At 40.7% G+C, this 18,804-nt stretch overlaps 1 protein-coding gene across 5 annotated transcripts in view; it reads right to left on the bottom strand.

Moving 5' to 3' along the window:
• The window catches only part of cabin1 (calcineurin binding protein 1), a 38,480-nt gene extending 21,375 nt beyond the window's left edge, over positions 1-17,105 (bottom strand). For 2 of the 5 annotated variants that reach the window (XM_014335079.2, XM_014335078.2), the window contains exons 1-29: positions 16,452-17,105; positions 16,247-16,339; positions 16,014-16,127; positions 14,611-14,745; positions 14,336-14,516; positions 14,114-14,243; positions 13,853-14,002; positions 12,748-13,055; positions 12,467-12,644; positions 12,237-12,370; positions 11,928-12,145; positions 11,713-11,785; positions 11,261-11,448; positions 11,036-11,173; positions 10,554-10,742; positions 10,233-10,475; positions 9,964-10,117; positions 9,744-9,859; positions 9,422-9,583; positions 8,348-8,554; positions 8,034-8,179; positions 7,576-7,837; positions 7,176-7,346; positions 5,712-5,801; positions 5,420-5,580; positions 5,111-5,322; positions 2,762-2,827; positions 1,863-2,042; positions 565-959 (exon numbers count right to left, since the gene is read on the bottom strand). In XM_014335079.2, the coding sequence (XP_014190565.1) occupies positions 565-959; positions 1,863-2,042; positions 2,762-2,827; positions 5,111-5,322; positions 5,420-5,580; positions 5,712-5,801; positions 7,176-7,346; positions 7,576-7,837; positions 8,034-8,179; positions 8,348-8,554; positions 9,422-9,583; positions 9,744-9,859; positions 9,964-10,117; positions 10,233-10,475; positions 10,554-10,742; positions 11,036-11,173; positions 11,261-11,448; positions 11,713-11,785; positions 11,928-12,145; positions 12,237-12,370; positions 12,467-12,644; positions 12,748-13,055; positions 13,853-14,002; positions 14,114-14,243; positions 14,336-14,516; positions 14,611-14,745; positions 16,014-16,127; positions 16,247-16,339; positions 16,452-16,454 (4,797 nt within the window). In that variant the 5' untranslated portion in view covers positions 16,455-17,105. The remainder of the gene's footprint in view (positions 1-564; positions 960-1,862; positions 2,043-2,761; positions 2,828-5,110; positions 5,323-5,419; positions 5,581-5,711; positions 5,802-7,175; positions 7,347-7,575; positions 7,838-8,033; positions 8,180-8,347; positions 8,555-9,421; positions 9,584-9,743; positions 9,860-9,963; positions 10,118-10,232; positions 10,476-10,553; positions 10,743-11,035; positions 11,174-11,260; positions 11,449-11,712; positions 11,786-11,927; positions 12,146-12,236; positions 12,371-12,466; positions 12,645-12,747; positions 13,056-13,852; positions 14,003-14,113; positions 14,244-14,335; positions 14,517-14,610; positions 14,746-16,013; positions 16,128-16,246; positions 16,340-16,451) is intronic. The other 3 variants (XM_005926993.2, XM_005926996.2, XM_014335080.2) reach the window with 3 other exon arrangements.
• Positions 17,106-18,804: the final 1,699 nt, after the last annotated feature.

The following is an 18,804-nucleotide window of genomic DNA, read 5'->3' on the forward strand; positions in this document are numbered from 1 at the left end:
GCTTCACTTTCAAACCTGGTATGTTTTATTGACATTTCATGGTGTTGGCTTGAAATGCTGAAGTTGCATTCACTGATTTTCACAAGAACATGTTAAAACATGGTGTCTATTCAGGTGAAGGCAGCCATCCAAATGAAAAAAACAAAACAAGCCTATCAGTGACATGAGATGTCTTAGTAGAACCTGGAAGACCGCCAAAGATATAAAGACAACTAAGGCGCAGTTCTCTGTTACAAGACCAAATCAGGCACATTCTTGAAGAGGTAGTAGAATAATACTGAACAGTCAAAAGGACCCTAACCCTTTTATGAATGTAAATAGCACAAGGTTAACCTCAAGTTGTAAATAACTGTTAAAGATCAAGAAATTAACAGCCAAAGTAGACTGGAATAATATTATTTTGACAGATGAGACTAGATTATAGGATCAGAATGAGCAGAAGAAAAGAATATCTCCCTAGGAGAAGGAACGGAAGGGCTCACGATTGAAATCACATGACAGTATCTGTCAAAACTGTTGGAACAGGCATGTGGCTTGGCCATCAGTTAACAGGGCTGGACTGACCTGATGGGTCTTGCTGTTTGCATAGAAGAAGGCCAGGCGGTAGAGACTCTTGTAGTGCTGAGGGAAGCGCCCAAGACAGAGAAACAGAGCCCGGACACACATCTCCACCAGCATTCGTTTCTGATCAGGATGATCTGGAGGCAGGGCTTTGGGCACTTCTATCACCTCAGCGGGGGGCTCGGGCTTCTTCTTACCCTCGCTGGCCGGGGTCTGGGGGGTGGCCTGCTGAGAAGACGCTGGCTTTGGAGGTGTGGCTGGCACAGGCATCAGGTTAGGACAGGGGTCCGAAGAGACTTTGGGAGCTGAACCCTCAGACACAACCACCACCACTGCTTCGACTTCTTCCTGGATTACTTTCTCTTCTGTCTGGATGCCAGTGTGCTCACCACGTGAGGCTAAGATACAGCACAAAATCAAAACTTTAGACCCTAAATTCAGTGCAAAAGTCTCAAAGATTTCAGTTCTGGGGCATTTGGTTAGGTGAATGTTGATAGAAACAAATGTGGTTTTAATGCTTGGGTTACACAATTCTTTGGGCAGGAATCTAAACTTTGATTGTTTTAATAAATAAACTGGCCAATTATTAGCATTTTTCTTTATTATGAGTCTCAAAACAACAAGCTTTCAGTGTTCAAAGACATTCACAGTCCTGCAGTTTGTTTGCATTTGTTTACCTCTAAGCTGAGATTACGGAAATTAAAAAAATGCAGCAGTTAAGTATCTATGTTGTAGTTTCTGACATGTTTATGAACTTGAAGGGGAAAATATCAAAATTCTTTCTACCCAGAAACACCTACATAACCTAAAACCTTCACAAGCTAGAAAGAATTTCCCCCTCTTGCAATCTCAAAAGCAGATAACCAATAGGCTTTGACCTAAAAAGTCCCACCCCTTCACTTCCTGCTTTATCTGAGGTGAAATGAGTGAAGTGGAAGAGCAGAGCCTTTTGGGAACTCTGCAATGTTCAGGGCATAAGTGTTGCTTCCTTTGGATTCTGGCTGAATTTTATAGCAAATTCAACTCTTTCTCACTGAAAGTCCACAGGCTGTTGGCTCGAAGTGAGAGAAGGAAGATGTCATTTTTAAGTGATGTTATGATCTATTTAAACAACGGCAAGAGAAAACAATAACTTTCAAATAAAATTTATTTCATATCAAACACTAAGTTTGTATTCCCTCATTTGGGAACCTTAACTACACGAACATTTAATTTAATAAAAATCTTCAAAATGCTACTTTACGTAGGAACGGGCCAACATGTGCCTGAAGCAATAAAAGGCTCATTTAATCTCTGATTACCTGTGTCCTCAGATGCTGGCTGGCCATCCTTTACCGGGGTTGTACTCTCTGACGACGATGAGCTTGCTTTCCCGGAGGCGAGTTTGTGGCTGCTGTCTTGTGAGCTAGCAGGGTCTGTGAAGGCATCCTGAGTGGAGTTGGAGTCAGAAAGCAAGACAACCTCACTGTCCTGACTGCGTTCTGGCAAAACAAACAAAGAGGGGGAGGAAAGGAAAAAAAAAGAAAACAAGGGTTATGCTGCCAGTTGCATGGCCGCAGACAGATAACTTCAGTATTTGGGATAAAAATGGAGAATTATACATATTTGTGAGTTTTTGTGTACAAAAAGGTAATTCTGGTGAAGTGATCTTTCATAAAGATCAAGTGAAAATACTGTACAGTGAAAACTTTCATAATAATTCATTATATGTAACAGCATGCTGTGGATGCCTTTTTGGAATTGGTGGTAATGTGACAAACATTTCCTGTTGTAATGTGGGGAGGAGGGGGGGTATATACATATTTAGGAGAAAAAAAAACAACTCATGAGCCAGAAATTCTTATTAGTGCATCGCACAAAGAGAGATGGTCTGTTTTTGTAAGTAAAACAGTTTTTTGTTTTGGTTTTTAAATGCTACAGTTCCTCCTAATTACGTTCTGCAGTCTCAGGAAAAAATAATCCTGGGCTGAGAACTGTAAATAAGAATCAAGAGGGCAACAAGCTTTAGCTATTTCAGAGAATAATGCACACAAAGGGCTTTTCAAAAGATTCAGTCATGAGTCAACAGCCAAGTTACTATGGTACTGTAAAATTTGTGTAAACTGACAGCTGTGCATTCAGTGCTTCCTACAAGAAAGCACTTCACTCTAGATTCAAAATATAGCCTCTTAAAAGGTTTGGTGGGTTTGAAGAGCAGTACCATTCAGGGAAGCCAGCCATATTGAAGACCTGGGCAGGCAGTAATCATGGTCAAACTCTGGTGAGGCTGTTGAAGATACGGGGAGCTGGTTTTAAAATATAATCAAGCAAATATTGCACCTCTTAATTTATAGAAAAGATTATTAAAAAAAGAAAGAGAAAAATCAGTCATTTATGCTTCGAGACAACTGAATGCAAATTTAATGCCACTCCCCTTGAAAGTGTAGAACGTGATTCAGACACACATTTCTTTCTATAAGAAAATCTGCAGGTTACAAATTAAGTCCAGAATCTGCAACATGAATAAAACCAAGAATAAATTTTCTCCCATTTTACTATTAGAATTTTAAAAATGAAATCAAATCATGGGAGTAGTCCAGGAAGAATTCTTCGAAAAGTGTCGAAGAGTCAATAATGAACATAAAGATTTCATAAATGCATGTCTGAATCTGGTCCTGCGGTTTTACCACGCTGATGCACTTTAAGCAGGACTCAAGACAGAGAAATTGGACACCTGCAAGCAGCAATGTGCATAGTGGGGCATTTTCTGGCTTCAGTCTCAGTTTTGAGTGCCAATAACAGGGCAGCCACATTCTTTCTGACTTGACATTTTCACACTAATTGGCCATAATTAGAAATTAGATCCAATTAGTGGTAAATAGCAAACATGACTCACGCAAGGTTTTGAAATCTCTCCCAGAAGTTTGACTTTCTGCAAAATTACCCCCCACACTGAGCCCACATAAAAATGTGACCATATGATACACCAGACAATTTAGTGGATTGTGATAAAAGGACGGACTTTGTCCAGTTGTGAAGGCATTCACCCCATTAGAACTACATGCATATAAATGGCAAAGCAGGTGGTAAAAGCAAGCAGGCAAAGAGGTAGCAGGCAGGTAGGTAGGTAGGTAGGAAGGAATCTGGAAAGGGTGACAAAACTGGCAACATGGGCAATATGGCTGCGTTATTTGCACATTCAAGCTCAACATGATACATGGGGTGGGTGGACAGATGTCACAGTTCTTGTCACATGGAAACAATGTCCAAGACTCTTTGGTCCAAACAGCACTCGGCCTTTACAGTTCAGGAAATTGAAATCAGCTCTGCTGCACAGTCATTGTGTAAGTATGCAACAACCACTGGAATAAAAAAACAAACAAACAAACAAACAAAAAAAAAACAGCCCATCTTGCAATACTTAAAGTGTTGTCCCTTAATTTAAAAGAAAGGCAGTTAGGCTTACAGTACACACCGCAAGAACATAACAGATGGTTAGTTCGCGTGAGTCAGTAAGGTCTCTTATAATGTTAACTGTACATGCGGTAGTATATTTACATTGCTGAAAGCAATATTGTGCTATTAGCACATTACTACATAGAACTATCAAATTTATTTTTTTTTAAGAATTAAAATTTTCTACTTTCATTTCCAGCTTCATGAGAAAAATCACATTTCACAAAAACAATTCTGTTTATCAGCGCTGACATGTCGAGCACATCGAGCATGTTAAACTAGATTTTTATCTGCATAATAAAATCCAAACACCATCAAGTTTTTCTACCTGCAGACCGAACTAATCTGACCTCTGCCGTCTAAAAATGTGTGTGTATAAATACTGAACTTCCATTTATTTATTTAATACTAAATGCACTTAATTACAGATAAAAAACCCTCAAATACATCATCCAACTTAATCAATCTAACCTTTCACTTCTGAGCTGTGCAAGGCATGCATAAATATTTATAGGACTTTAAATTCAAGAATCTACCAGGTTAAAGTAAACTAACTGGTTATGCTTAGCAGCAGACTTTGAACAAGTACCAGTCACAAGTCTTAATAAAAATCCAGATCACTGAGAATTTTCAGCTTTTCTTGGTGTGATAAACAGCAGCTCATGTATGCAACCCCTATATCAGCAACAGAACAAATGCTGGATGTTAAAACCCTGAGGAAGTTGCAACACAACAACAACTATTACATATTAGGAGGGGCAAAGTGATAGTTAGGAAAGAACATGGTGCCAGCAATAAAGAGCCACAAGAGAAGGATATGCCACCAATACACCTACACACAGATATATGCAAACCTTAATGCTCTGTCATACCCAACCTTGAAATCTGTCTCTTTCAACACTGCTGCTGCAAATTAGTCAAATAATCAGTAGCCATATTGCCCATTTCACCACATCCCAATCACCCAGTGCACAGGAATCATTGTAACTGAAACCAAAGCAATTAAGCATGGTGATTAGCAATCGGAACACTCCCCAGTGGGCGTCCTGTCCCAGCGCAGAAAGAGCTCCAAAGAGCCCGACCCCTGAGACAGTGTCTAGGACTGGGACTGTACCATCAGCCTGCCGCTCCTCATGCCGCTGCTGCTGCCACTGTTGCCTTCGGAGTGTTTTGCGTTTGGCGTAATCGTGGTCAAACGGCGTGGCCACATAAGGAGGTGATGTCAGACCTGGGGTGACAACTGATGGAATGGATGAGTTAAGGACATTCCCTATACAGACTGAGGGACAGTTAAAGTCTTCATCCATCATAGAGGGCGGTTTCTCCCTGAAATAAATCAAAAACAAGAATAAGTTCTTCTGCATGATTTTTTTAAATTTGACTTTTATATCACACTTCTTGTGTTGTATTTTTTATAACTTACTTCTCATGGGCCCTTGGCATGCTTGGCATACTTTTCTCTTCTCCCCTCGCAAATGGTCCTGTAGCTGCTTCAACCAGTAAGTTAAACAAAAGCTCGTGTTCCAGATCTGGCTCATCAGCCTCTAGTAGTTTCAGGATGGTGGCACTCAAACGGAAATGCAGCTAGAAGAAGTTTAATATATGCAGAGAATGTCTTTAAAATGTGAATGTTTCCAGGCAGTAATCTTACATAACACAGCACTGATGTAACACAACTAGAAACTATTGGGAGCCACATGTCACAGATAGCATACCTCCAGGGCTTCCATGGCCAGGTCAGGAGGATTATGGTAATGGATTTTACGGGGGTATCTGGCAGCTTCTTCGTGCAGATAGTTTGCTGCCTATAAACACAGAAAAGGTGAGAGTCACCAACCTGACAATCATCTGCCAAATGAAATTAACTCCTAAACGCATAAAAAAATGCCTGCTGAAATCACGGGTCATACAGTTCATGTGCTTCCAACAATCTAATCAGAACAACACAGTTATGACTAACTGTTCTGCCAAAGGGAAGAAAGAGACAAAAGAAAAAGAAAAGAAGGAAACATCTTGCGGGAGTGGAAGGGCAGTGATCTTTGCTTCTGTAGGTGGATTATGAAACAACACCAGAGAGAAGAAAAAAAAGAATACATTGGCAATCAAAGGTTGATTACAATGACTGGAACAGTCCTCGTGGTTTTTGTGTTATTACTTAACTAATATCTAATGAAACTGAAAGGAATACATTTAACGTTGTGCTATCCTTAGAAAAGTTCCAGGCAAGTCACACCTCAATACCAATGTTTATTATTAAACATCAATTATTTAAAGAGTTCTTGACACACACACTATGTAGGATCATTTAAACCATAGGTGTCAAACTCTGGCCCGCAGCCTAATTACATTTGGCCTGCGAAGCCAAACAAAATTACCATTAGAGCTGGCCTGCCAGTATTATACAGTGCATGTACTGCTAATAATACAATTCCCAGGATGCTGTTGGTGTTTTGACACGTCATGACAGGACCCATTAGCACCCTCTCCTCTGTTGACTATGCTATGACTATGGTCTGTTGACCATAGTCATAGCAACCATGCAAATACTGCCATGCTACCTATCCCAAAATGGCAAAAAGAAAGTCAGAAAACAGGAGCTTCCTGGACAGGTGGGAGAATATGATGAAAATTTGATAAATGATAAAATGATAAAATTTAATTCAGAAGGCTGCAAATACAATTTTTATTTAAGAAATTAATTCCACTGATGTATTATTTAATTTGAATTTTGATTTTGCATGTGTGCAATATTAAGTTATATATACATTTATATAAGTTATATATATTGTTTAGTATTAAGCTTTGCTTGTTCCATATTCAGTTTTTCAGCAAAACTTGTTTGAGTCCATAAGAAATGATTCCTTGTTATATTTGGAGGAAGATTTTTTTTTTCTCAATGAATATTAATGTTAGCCCGCGAGTTTGAGCCACTTTTGAATTTTGGCCCACTGTGTATTTGAGTTTGACACCCCTGATTTAAACAATGTGTCTAGCCCTGTGATACTCAAACTGTGGGGTAAGCAACCCTGGTGGGGCAAAACCAGGGGAAAATATGATGGTAAGATTTTCTGATGGAACATTGATGAATCGTATTGAACGTTAGCGATTTATATTTTAAATTTTTTTTTTACAAAATGGGAGAACCACTGGTCTAGCTTCTTGTCACCAAACCACTTCACCTTTTTATAAAGCTGCAGATATCCCGACGGAGGCTGTCTACGTTTCTCTGCTATCTTTCCCAGCATGTAGTGAATCAGCCACTCTTCTTCGTCACTGTCACCCTCACAACGGGAGGCGCCCTGAAAACACTGAAAGGCCGTCTCCAACATGGAGTCTCTCCTTTCTTCCATCTGAAACACCACAGACACACAAACATGCACATGTTGGAAACATCATGAACGTTGTAGCTCAAGGGGGTAGATTAATTGACTCTATAAAGACTGCCAGTATGGAATGAGCAAGAAGTGGCCCAATGCAATCGGTGAGTTAATGTCTTTAAAAAAAAAAAAAAAAAAGGTGAACGTTTAAAACAAAAAGGATAGGAAACACAGGTGAGTTATATGTCAGAGCATGCCTCACCTGTTTAACCACCTCAGGGGGAAGCTCACTGCGCCACTGTTTGAGCTGCCGTGAAGCAAACGAATGCAGCGCATATGACATGGTACCATACTCTATCCACAATGACAGATTGGAGCTGTCGATCTCCAGAGCCCTCTTAAAGCAGTTAAGCACTGCTTGGGAGTGCTTCCATATGGGAACGTCGCTTTTCAGCTCATTGGAGTTGAGCTTGTCTTGGATACGGCTGGCCCTCGCTAAAGCCATACCTGCCCAGGAGTCAAACCTAAAGCAAGACGAGGAAAAACACTTCAGTATTCTCACTGCATTTAAAAGTACACTATGTTACTTTCTAAAAACAAACAAATACAAACAATTCCTCTGCACATCCAATTTTGTGCTTTTTTCAAACAAAAATTACAGTAAACCTTAACTTTAAAACATTAAGAACAAAAAATTGATTACTGTGTGCAATGAGCTACCTGTTAGGACAAACACATATGTCATGCATATAGAACTTGATGGCTTTGGATTGCTCCTTGTTCTTAAAATGATAGTCCGCCACAAGGTAGTAGATCTCATTGATGATCGGAGGTGCAGGAGCACTGCCCTCAGGAAGGCATGGAGCCTTAAAGAGAGAAACAAAAAAATCTTAATTAGACGAGACTGTTACTGACTTCAAGGCTTTTAAAAAATATATTAAATATATATAAATATTATAGCAAGGAAGACCCTGTTTATAACGTCCAAGTCACTTAGTGCTTCTCACTTCTTCACCATGGCCCCACAAACTGACCTTTTCTGTCATGTCCTCAATGTAGGCTGCCACTTCATCCATTGTGAGGACGGGAGTGTCACTTGGGGGGGCGATGCTTGCAAACCTCCTCAGCAAATTGGCCAATTCTGCAGACACTGTACTCGTCTTATAGCTGTCAAACTCAGGCAGCGACTTTGGTTTGAAATACTGAAACATGAAGAGGGCATCGCTCCACAGAAGCTCAACCTTAAAGCAGAGCAATACCACGGGAAATTAATACCTACAGCAATTACTGCTAAAAGGTCCCAATAAGACTATTCTTTCATTAGTTACAGTGTACAGTTACGACTCCAGCCACTGAAAACCAATGACATACAACTGTGGGAATGACCCCCACCTGGTGGCTAAACGCAAGTACTACAAAAATACAAGAGATTGGGTACTTTACACACAAACCTCCTGCTGAGTCACTTTATCTCTTATAATATAACACGAGTTTACCTTTTTCGCTCCCTTTGACTCTTTATCTTCAATCAAATGTAACTATTTACAGAGAACTCTGTCAAGCATCTCCTATAGTGACAAAGCAATAAAGGAAGCATGCTGTTATATACTAAATATTTCATTATCTTGTGCGTTACTCAAAGACGATTTCACTAAATTACGGTAAAAGTCTAAAAGCCCACAAACCACAATTCTGCTGGTAAGTCGTTAATCTAAATGTGGTTGCATTTTTCCTCACACACTGAATCAGTGCCATTAATGCTATTTCACCGGTGCAATTTATTTCAGTGACATCAGAAGTGTATTCCTCACCAGCAAAACAACATTAATGGATATAACAGACTTTTTCTGTGTGTCATGAGGGCCTGTCTGAGTCATCAGCCCTCAGCTAAACAACTCACTATTTATGCAGGTTTGTCAGTACCACTGGGAAATCACACAAAATAGTCCGACCTTAAGTTACCTCTCAGCAATTCTGCCTGTTCTTCAGGTATTGACTTCTGGACGATGTCATTAAATTAATTAACTTCTGCTTGGCAGAGCCGCTTGTAGATCAAACACTAAACTATAACACGTTAAATCAAGCAGAGTGTTTTAAGCATCTATAACCTGTGGAGATGAATGATCTTCAAGGTAGCGGGCCTTGCTCTTCTTACTGGGGTAGGCATATAAACAGAAAAAGCACTGTTCCAGGGCCATTTCCAACTCCTCCTTGTAGGGGTGAGAGTCACTGCTAGTAGAGGCTGCAAATTCTTTTTCCAAAACTCGCACCTAAACCAACAAAAACAAATATTTAAAAACATTTTCATATGTTTTTGAAAAAAAGAACAAAAAAACGAAGTAATGTACAGCCTACATGTCAGGCTGTACATTACTTTGTTTTGTTTTTTTTGGTGTTGATGTAGCATTTGCAGAGAGCAAACAAACTTACAAAAAATTTGAGAAGGGCTCCGTCTGAGCTGCAGCACAAGGACCGACGGCCAAGATACTCGTGGGCCGTGTTTAGAAGCATCAGGGAGGAGGGCAGCATGGGGGTGTCTGAGTCCTCTAAAAATTAAGACTTGACAGTGTCACTCAGTGTAACAACTGACATGGCATATACAGTACACTGAAGGAAAACTAAAAAGCATAAAAGCAAGATGTCAACAAACCTTCATCATCCCCTACAGACATATGCTGTCGAAGCATACAGTCAAAGGCAGCCTCTTCGTGCTTGATAATGCGATACAGGATAATCCAAGGCAGGACTGAGAAGAAAAATGGCTCCTTGGGATCATCAGAAATGGTCATGCTAAGATCAATCAGCTGAAACGCAAACCGACAGCACAATAAATTAGCAATCTAAAAATGAAGTGTATCGGTACCTTAATGTTGCGTGAATTAAAGCATTACTTAAGGCGAACAGAAACTCTCTTTGAACCTGGATTAGGTTGTTTGCCAGTCGAGCCATACTAGAGAAGTGGGGGACATTGCTCAGAAGCTCCGCCTCTTTATTGAAGCAGACCTCGATGCCATCTAGCAACTTCACAATGGTGCTAACCCACTCCTCCTTGCTAGGTGGAGAGCTGCTTGGAGCAGAGTTGAGCTGCTGGAGGGCTTCATTCAAGGCCAGCTCGCTGCACTCCAAACACTGCTGGTAGTCCTGCAGCTTCAATAGTGAGTTCTAGGACACAGGGTTAGAAATAATTACGCATTTCAAATCGTTTAGCGATTCCACTGATATCACTGTAGTTTGTCTAACCTGTAGTAACGTCAACTGTGCGGGACGCTCAGGTGTTGAGCTCACAAACTCCAGAGGTTTGCTCCTGCTCCCATAATTAAGGGTGGGCTGCAGCAGACGCACCACTGAGTCGAAGTCCGATGACTCAAAGAGGCGCTGGATCTCTTCCAAAGATTGACAGCGCTCCAGACACTTTAGCCTTTTGTCAATCTGTGTGTGGGAACAGAGAAAACCCACCAAAAACACAGTCAAAACATCTACAAAATAAGCACTTCGATATTTTCAAGCTTAAATTGCTATGAAAGAAATGAATGCTTAAAAATTCCCCTCTCTCTTTTACATACGCCATATATACATACATTTATATATTACATAATTAAGTATTTTGATTCTGATAAACCCCATAAGAGAGAAATGGGAAATATATTAATAATATATTAATAAAATATATATATATATATATATATATATATATATATATATATACTGGCCAGCACACAAACCTCCTCTACAGAGATTGCTGCATCTACACGAAGGTTAGGCAGGTTGATTGTGTACTGTTTCCCATCTGGGCTCTTTGATTTGCTCTGCAAAAGGCCTACACAGACATCATAGCTCTCCAGAGCCAATTCCATGTCCCCCTGTCAAAACAAGAAATGCACTGTTACTGAGTGAAAAAATAACTCAATAATAATCAAGTAAAATATAAATAGACATATAAACTTTACCTGCAGGGCCAGGAATCGTGCCTTTAGCCAGTATACTCGCACCATGACATCCAGCCAGTCATCCTCAAACAGATCTCTTTGAGATGCACCAAGAGCGAGAAGTAATAAATCACCCTGGAAGTGCTGCCCAGGAAATTCTGAGTCAGTGGTATTGTTTCCAGAGCCACTGCTGCTTCTTCTAGGAGTAACTGGATAAGGAATTAAAATATGAATGCAAGCCAAAAATAAACAATGAATTTCCATTGTAAAACAAATACTACATATCATCATGTTCAACTTCAACAGTGACACCTTTTAGATCATTTAGCCAAATTTAAAATGCTAGATAAATGGCAACACATTTCTCACATTCAGGCTCTTGAATGCTTTGCTCAGTAGTGTTATTTGTCCAAATTGATCTTTTCAAAATCTACTAGGCTATGAGAAAAATTATGAAGCTCACTCAGACTTACCAGCCTTCCCTTTGCTGTGTAACCATTGCTCCAACTGCAGTTCCATACAGGCCAAGCTCATTGTCAACATCCCCTGCATACGTTAAAAAAACAAAAAAACAAAACTAGATCTTTAGAGAAAAGCCTTAAAGGGCTTAAAGTAAATTAATGTTAAGCCATAAACATGATGATAAAAGACATTCAAGCAACCATAAAATTAACCAACTTTCATTTACCTGGATATGCTGGTTGCTGCAGTCCCGAAGGAGAGGATTAGGAAGACCGTTACTGTGCTTCCTCCAGGTCTGATAGACCTCCAAGACCACAGCAGTCAAGCCCCGGGGCCACTCCTCCATGAATTTCTGACCCACTGCTTTCAGATAGCGCATCATCAGGTCCAGTATACCACCATTGGCCATATTGTCAAGTAGGAAGTTGTGGACATCTTGTTGTTCTGGAGGAAGGAGTGGACAGTGTGTTAATATGATGGAAACACCAAAATGAGATATGATATTGTGAATACACATTTAGGATGCACCACATACCAGACTTCATGTATTCAACTGAGTCCACAGGTAAGCAACTCCCATGCAGAGGCTGTATGTCATCCTTGCCATCACACTGTGTCTCGAGATTACTGAGGCTCTCATCGTCATTATCAGGATCAAATTTCTTTAGCCTAAGAGAAACCAGAAAAATACTTTTACATCAACAAAACTATAATAGACCTGTAAGATTTACGCATTCTACATAAGGTTCAGTAAAGAGCGGCTACCTAGAAGGTAGGTATTTAAAAAGCAGTTCCTGAAAATCAATCTTCTCCTCCTTCTTGCATTTAGTGTTTCGAACACGTGCAGAGCGCCGCTTTGCCGTTTCCCCGCTATCTTCTACCACGCGTTTCCGTTTCGGCGCTTTCTTCACCTTATCTGTGAGCGACACTTCCATTGCTGTAGCTGTGAAGATTTGAGAACATTTAAATGGCTACAATAACAACAACAATAATACTTTTAATTGATACAAATAATCACATTGAGAGGCAAGACAAACAGCACTGACCAACAGGTGGAACAAAGGTGTTGACCTCTACAGTGGACTGACTGGTGGCAATTTGAGGTTGATTGCCAGATTGAGCCATCACTGCTGGCTCAGTGAAGACCACTGGAGGCAGGGATGAACTGGGGCTGCTGCTTAGCACTGTGGTCTGGCCCATACTGACAGGGCTGCTTGGCTGGGGGATGTTCTGGAGGACGTTTGGGTCACGGTACTCTGACAAGTCAATTCTGCGGCCAAGACTTGGGCGTGGTAGCTCACACGTGGTCTGATGTCTGTACATTGCAAGGAGACTTTCACCCAGATGTTTCCATCTGCAATAAATACAGAAGATATAGCAAAAAATTTGGTCCAGTGATAGGTTTGTAGCATAAACCTATTCGCTGGAACGTTAAGGACAATTTACTACACAGCAAAAGCAAGACACAAGTAGGCAAAATTCTTTGCGTTACTCATGCATGAGGGAGAGAACCACGACAAGCGCCGTTCCTTCGCTTGACCCCAGTCGCTCTCGTCCGCTCCCCCATAACATTGTTCTTTTATTGAGCTCACATGAATATACATAGGTTCATTAACATAAGACGTCTACATACACACAAAGAGTACCTTGCCTGTGCGTTGCGTAAGTATGTGTGTGTGTGTGTGGGGGGGGTCAAGATGTGACTCCCCAAAGCTGGTGCCAGGAGTCTAGCGGTCCATCTAAACAAAAGGCTCTTACACTCAAACAGATATACGTGTGTTTGCTATACCATATATCACCAAGAGAAGATATGACCTCTCCTAGGAGGTGTGTGATCTATGCCAGAACACTCTGTAGAGGAGTGAACGCACCCCCCTCTTCATGCTACACAGAGTTGTTACAGACCTCCTAGGATGAGACATTCTTTTAATCTACAAATGATTATATACTTCTAAGCATATATGACTAATTTTTCTAAGCATAAATGACAATAAACAATACAAATCTAACAGATTCTGCATTTTCTGCTGATGTAAACCATAGCATTGTAATAATTAACAATAATCTGTTCTCATTAAAACAAATAATCTATGGTTAAATGCTGACTGTGTGATGAAATGACGCAGACAGCAACAACAGCAGAGCACTCACGAGAAGCTGTGGATGGGCTGAATGAGTACAAGGTCAGGTTTTGGTTCAGAAAGAGAGAGAGCCTGCCTGCGCCTCCTTATCTCTAGTGCCTCTTCCATAATGGATTTGCGTTCGTCTTCTTCTACTTCCACATAGTGAATAGAAATATCACTGAGAAAAGTAAAAAAAAAAAAAAATAAGACGGAGACAAGTTTGTCAGTCATGGAAAAGTATGGTGCAACTCGTAAACAGATTAAGAACTTAAAAGAAAGTTGCCTTTACCATTTCATGAACATCTGCATCGTATCCCTCTTCAGACAAGGTTGTTCCTCAAATATTTTTTCCTTCAACACCAGACCTTTGGTGTAACAATGGTCCTTCTCTAGGGCTTTGGAAATGAAGTACAAACAGCCTGGAAATACATAGAGAAATGTTAGCTACTTTCCCCCCCATACATGAGCTCTTAACCTGACCGTGAAAAGCTTATGATGACATGTTACATACAGCTGTAGTCACTGAGTGTATAGAGTATAGTTATGAGGTTGTCCAGGCAGGGCCAGTGGTCAGGGTTACAGTGCAATCCTTCCTGGAATGCATGACGAGCCAGAGGAATGCGCACCAGTCGCACAGCCACCTGACCAATTTTGTACCACATGTTCACATCAGTGGAATCCAACATGACAGCCTGAGAACAGAGCAGAGCAGAATTTATAGTAAGAACACCTGCCAGCGTTATTCATTCGGTCATTGAATTTAATCAAGTTAAAGTGACACATTACCTCTAAGTAAAACTCCATAGCGGTCTCCAGGTCATCCCGTAACGCAGCCATACTAGCCAGATTTTTAAAAGTTGAATATTTCAGCATCAATCCGGGGTGCTTGAGGCCCACTCTCTGATCATCAGAGGGCATGGCCTGAAATATTAAGAGGATACATTAGATTCAACACCAAACCCATGGGGTCTTGATAAGATCAAGCAAGGTAAATAATGTCAACATGGCCAATTTTATTTACGCAGTGAAACTGAATTCTACACAGAAAATGGTTAACATGATATGTTCATAATGACACAAAGTATGAAAATGTATGTCCTGAGAAACACAAATGGAAGAAAATCTGCAACAATGTGTGAAACTTTAAATATCACAGATCACCACTTTAGTCCTCATGATCAAATGAGCCTCCAAGCTGGCTACGTGTGGCGTTTCAGTTTGAATGCTAAATGCACTGCACTGGTCTCATTGCAATTCACAAACATGGGATGCAGGATGAGCTCATCAGGTAGGGTGCTTAGATGAGTTTCAGAGCTTGAGCCCTTTCATTCAGCTCCTGGAATTTTGGCACTTTCCTGTCAATTATCAACTCCTCCATATCATCTGCAGCCATGCAAATTATAGCCTCTTAATAGTTCATTTTTAAGTTTTTCTTTTCCAACATTTTGATAACAGCATCCTGGGTAGGTTCGGGGTCTCCTTCTCTGCCTTTATAAAAGCTTTTGTTAAGGTCTGCGCTGCTGATAAATTGATTTTCTCCAGCTCTTTAATAAAGAGAAACATCACAGCGTAGAGAGCCAACGGAGCAAGTGAGGCAGCGTCTGCTTCATTCTTTATCTCCCCCATGGTCATCCTTGACCAAGCGATGGACTTCTGTGCATGCACACATCCACTGATGCCGGTTTCACCACATTCAATCAGTCATGGAGACTGACAGAATGGGAGCAGACAAGGATCTTGGGTGAGATGGCTGTCAGTGATGAGAATACCGGCGCACTGTTGACTGGATGGTGGAATTATAGAAAAAAATAAATGACCTCTATAGGTAATGCGCTAATTTTAGAACAGCTTTAATTTAAGGAGCGCCACAGTTGTTAGCACTGTTGCCTCACAGCTACTACGTCCTAATTACGAATCCACCATCTGATTGGGGCAAAGCTGTGTTGCGTTTGCATGTTCTCCCCATGTTTTTGTGGGTTCTCTCCAGGTACTCCGGCTTCCTGCCAGAGACCGTCTCAATGTGTTAGCCCTGCGATAGATTGCTGACCTGTTCAGGGTTTACCCTGACTCTCGCCCTGGGATAGCCAGGATAGCCCACCCACCCCCACAACCCTGAAAGTGTAAAAGAATGGATGGATGGATGGGATGTTCTGTGCAACCATATTATTAGTTTGTGTTGGTGTGTTTACCTCTTTGAGCAGTGGAGTTTTGAGAAGCTCATGGTAGGCCTTGGCGGACTCCTCAAATTTATCATGTTTCTGCAGATCCAAAGCTTTGTGATATAAAGCGAATGCCTCTGCTTCCTATTGACAGAATCAAACGGGGGAATACAACTGACTTAATGGGATGTACAGAGATGAACGACTGCATCAGCAGATAGAACTAATATTGCTTATTCATCAGCATATAGTATGTAGCCTACTTGAGCCTCTTTTGTCTGACTCTTGCTGTTTCTCAGGGGGTCTTGAGACTCGTCTGCAGCTGCCGAAGCAGCATTTAGTGCTGCTATGCGAATCTGTGTAAAAGGGCAGAGAGAAAACGCTTTACCATGCAGTAATCTGTCTTAGGCAAGGGAGTGTGCGCAGTTACAGTGAGGATGTAGCTGACGCTGTGATTCAAGGTCTTACCATTTTAATATTTGAAAAGCAGCTCTTCTGCCTTCACGGTTCGCAGATTTCGTTGAATGCAAGAAAAACAAAAAATACACTGCAAAGCCATTTAGTATGTCCTCTGTGTCTTTTCCATTTACTGTTATCTATTCATTTGAGTGTATGTGAGAGCTTTGGGCGTACACAACCTACAACACAGAAAAGCAATGCGAGCCGGGGTTTCTGTCACGCCACGTATTTGCTCTTTAAAGAGGAGATTACGACCACTTGGGACCGACTAGCTCACATTACCGACACGCCATTCAAAACCAAATCTGGTTAACTTAGCTCTCTGTAAACGATATTTCGCTCTTAGCAAATATACAGAACTCTGGAGAGTAGATGCTAAACGTAGCTCACAGTTTCTCCAGCTAGCCGAAATTAGCAGAGACGTTTGTGAGCTAACTGTAGCTTGTGGTCCGCCGGGCGACCGTCACTTCCAGAGCTCAGCGACTTACCATTCATTCTCAATTAAACTACACCTGTAAAGTTTCAGGTACTCGAGCAACATAACAAACCCTGAAAACTCCGCGGCTACGAAGCACGAAGCAATTTAGAAACTTAACCTATACATCATCCTTTGTTGTTGTCAAACATGGATGAGACCCTGAGAATGTTTGCGTCACTGGATGACATTTGCCACCCGCCAATCAGTAACGTGGTCACTGATTGGTCAATACCCAGTGGGCGTACTCTTATGACCAACGATACTGTATGATATTGGGTGACACCGTCTGGGTTCGCTTTATTACTACATCGCCGTACGCCTGCCGGAGGGGCAGCGCGACAAGGCATTTGAAGTGTCGAATATCCTGCGTTCCGACAAGGAAAAGGGGGGTACGGAAGCGAAGGCAAAAGAAAAATACAAGTGTATCGTGATACACTTATATTTTTCTTTTGCCTGGGTGGCAGCTCTACGCTTCCGTAAAGGTGGCCCAATTGTTGGAATTAAAAAGAATATTGTATATTATCCTAATCTGTGCAACAGAAACCCAACCTGCCAAATGCGTACTCTTGCATAGTGTTATTTTAAACTACATCGGTGACCAATCAGGAATCTCTATATATAAAATTGCAAATTAAAGTTTGGGGCAAAATCAAGTCGGTCAGAGGGATGCGCACTTGTTATTGGTTATATCTTTATTTTCCAAATGTGGATGCTCCGCGAAATAACATTATATCTTTATAATAGTGCCGTGCGTATATTTTAGTGGTTAATTAAAATGGGAAGAAATTATCCTGTTGCTGGTAATTATACTATCATTGATCATCAATCATACTAATTGAATAGACCGGTTTTCCCAGCAAGTAGCCCATTAAAAAGCCCCTCTGCGGTCTTAAAGCCTCACTGGGACAGCAGGCTATTTAAACAGCACGATGTGCATGAGTGGCTCGTTACAATACCTGTGCCAGCTTCCTAAAAACGAATATGAACTTTTAATATGCAGAGATATGCTTATCCCCTCTTGACCAAAGTTAAAATAACTTCATCAGAAGCTAGGCTAACAGTAGTATGTCAAGTCTGCGCAGAGGTCCATTCGTTAGTGTGCACTAGTGTCATGGTCCACAGTTAGATAGGTAAGCAAGTGCACAGATTTGGTAAAGATAACACCGAGGGATTTGGGAACATCCTATTGCAACAAATACTTTGAGCAGAAAAATCAGTAGCCTTGTACATGTTTGTTTGTACGTTTACTTGTTCTCATCAAAGTCCAAGCTATTAAATCTTCAAACAACTGTGTACAATCAGACAAAAAAATGTCTAAGAATGTCTAAGAGAAATGTTGTGTTTCTCCTACACCATTCATAACTTATCAATTATGCATTAATAATGGCAACATTTATTAATTACATTTTTTTCTTGATTTGCGACACTCCAAAACTGTATGTAAACTGCAAAACTAACAGAAATACACGCAAAGTTTGTAGTAAAATACATAGCCATCTCATATTTTTTTTCCAAGTACGTCTTTAGACCGGTTCTGTAGTTCGGCCTGTGCACTATAAAGCTGACTGCCCATGGATGGACGTGCATATGTTCTTGAGAATCCAATTCCCCATATTTACAAGATAAAAATGCAACCCTGTTTCCTGGAAAGCGTGGATGTTGCAGCATAAGCAGCACGTGTGCATAACATATAAAATGTTGAAACTGAGACATGTTGTTTTACGAAAAATATCGCTTCATTTTGAATGTAACACCAGCCACATACAGCCCATGAGTATTATTGAATTAATTTATAATATATATATTTATTCACCAAATATACAGTTCATATTGGCTAAATCAATTCAATTCAATTTTATTTATATAGCGCCAAATCACAACAAA

This window comes from Haplochromis burtoni, unplaced genomic scaffold (genome assembly GCF_018398535.1).
Source record: "Haplochromis burtoni strain Fernald_Lab_line unplaced genomic scaffold, NCSU_Asbu1 Contig_95, whole genome shotgun sequence".
In the NCBI taxonomy this organism is placed as follows: Eukaryota; Metazoa; Chordata; class Actinopteri; order Cichliformes; family Cichlidae; genus Haplochromis; species Haplochromis burtoni.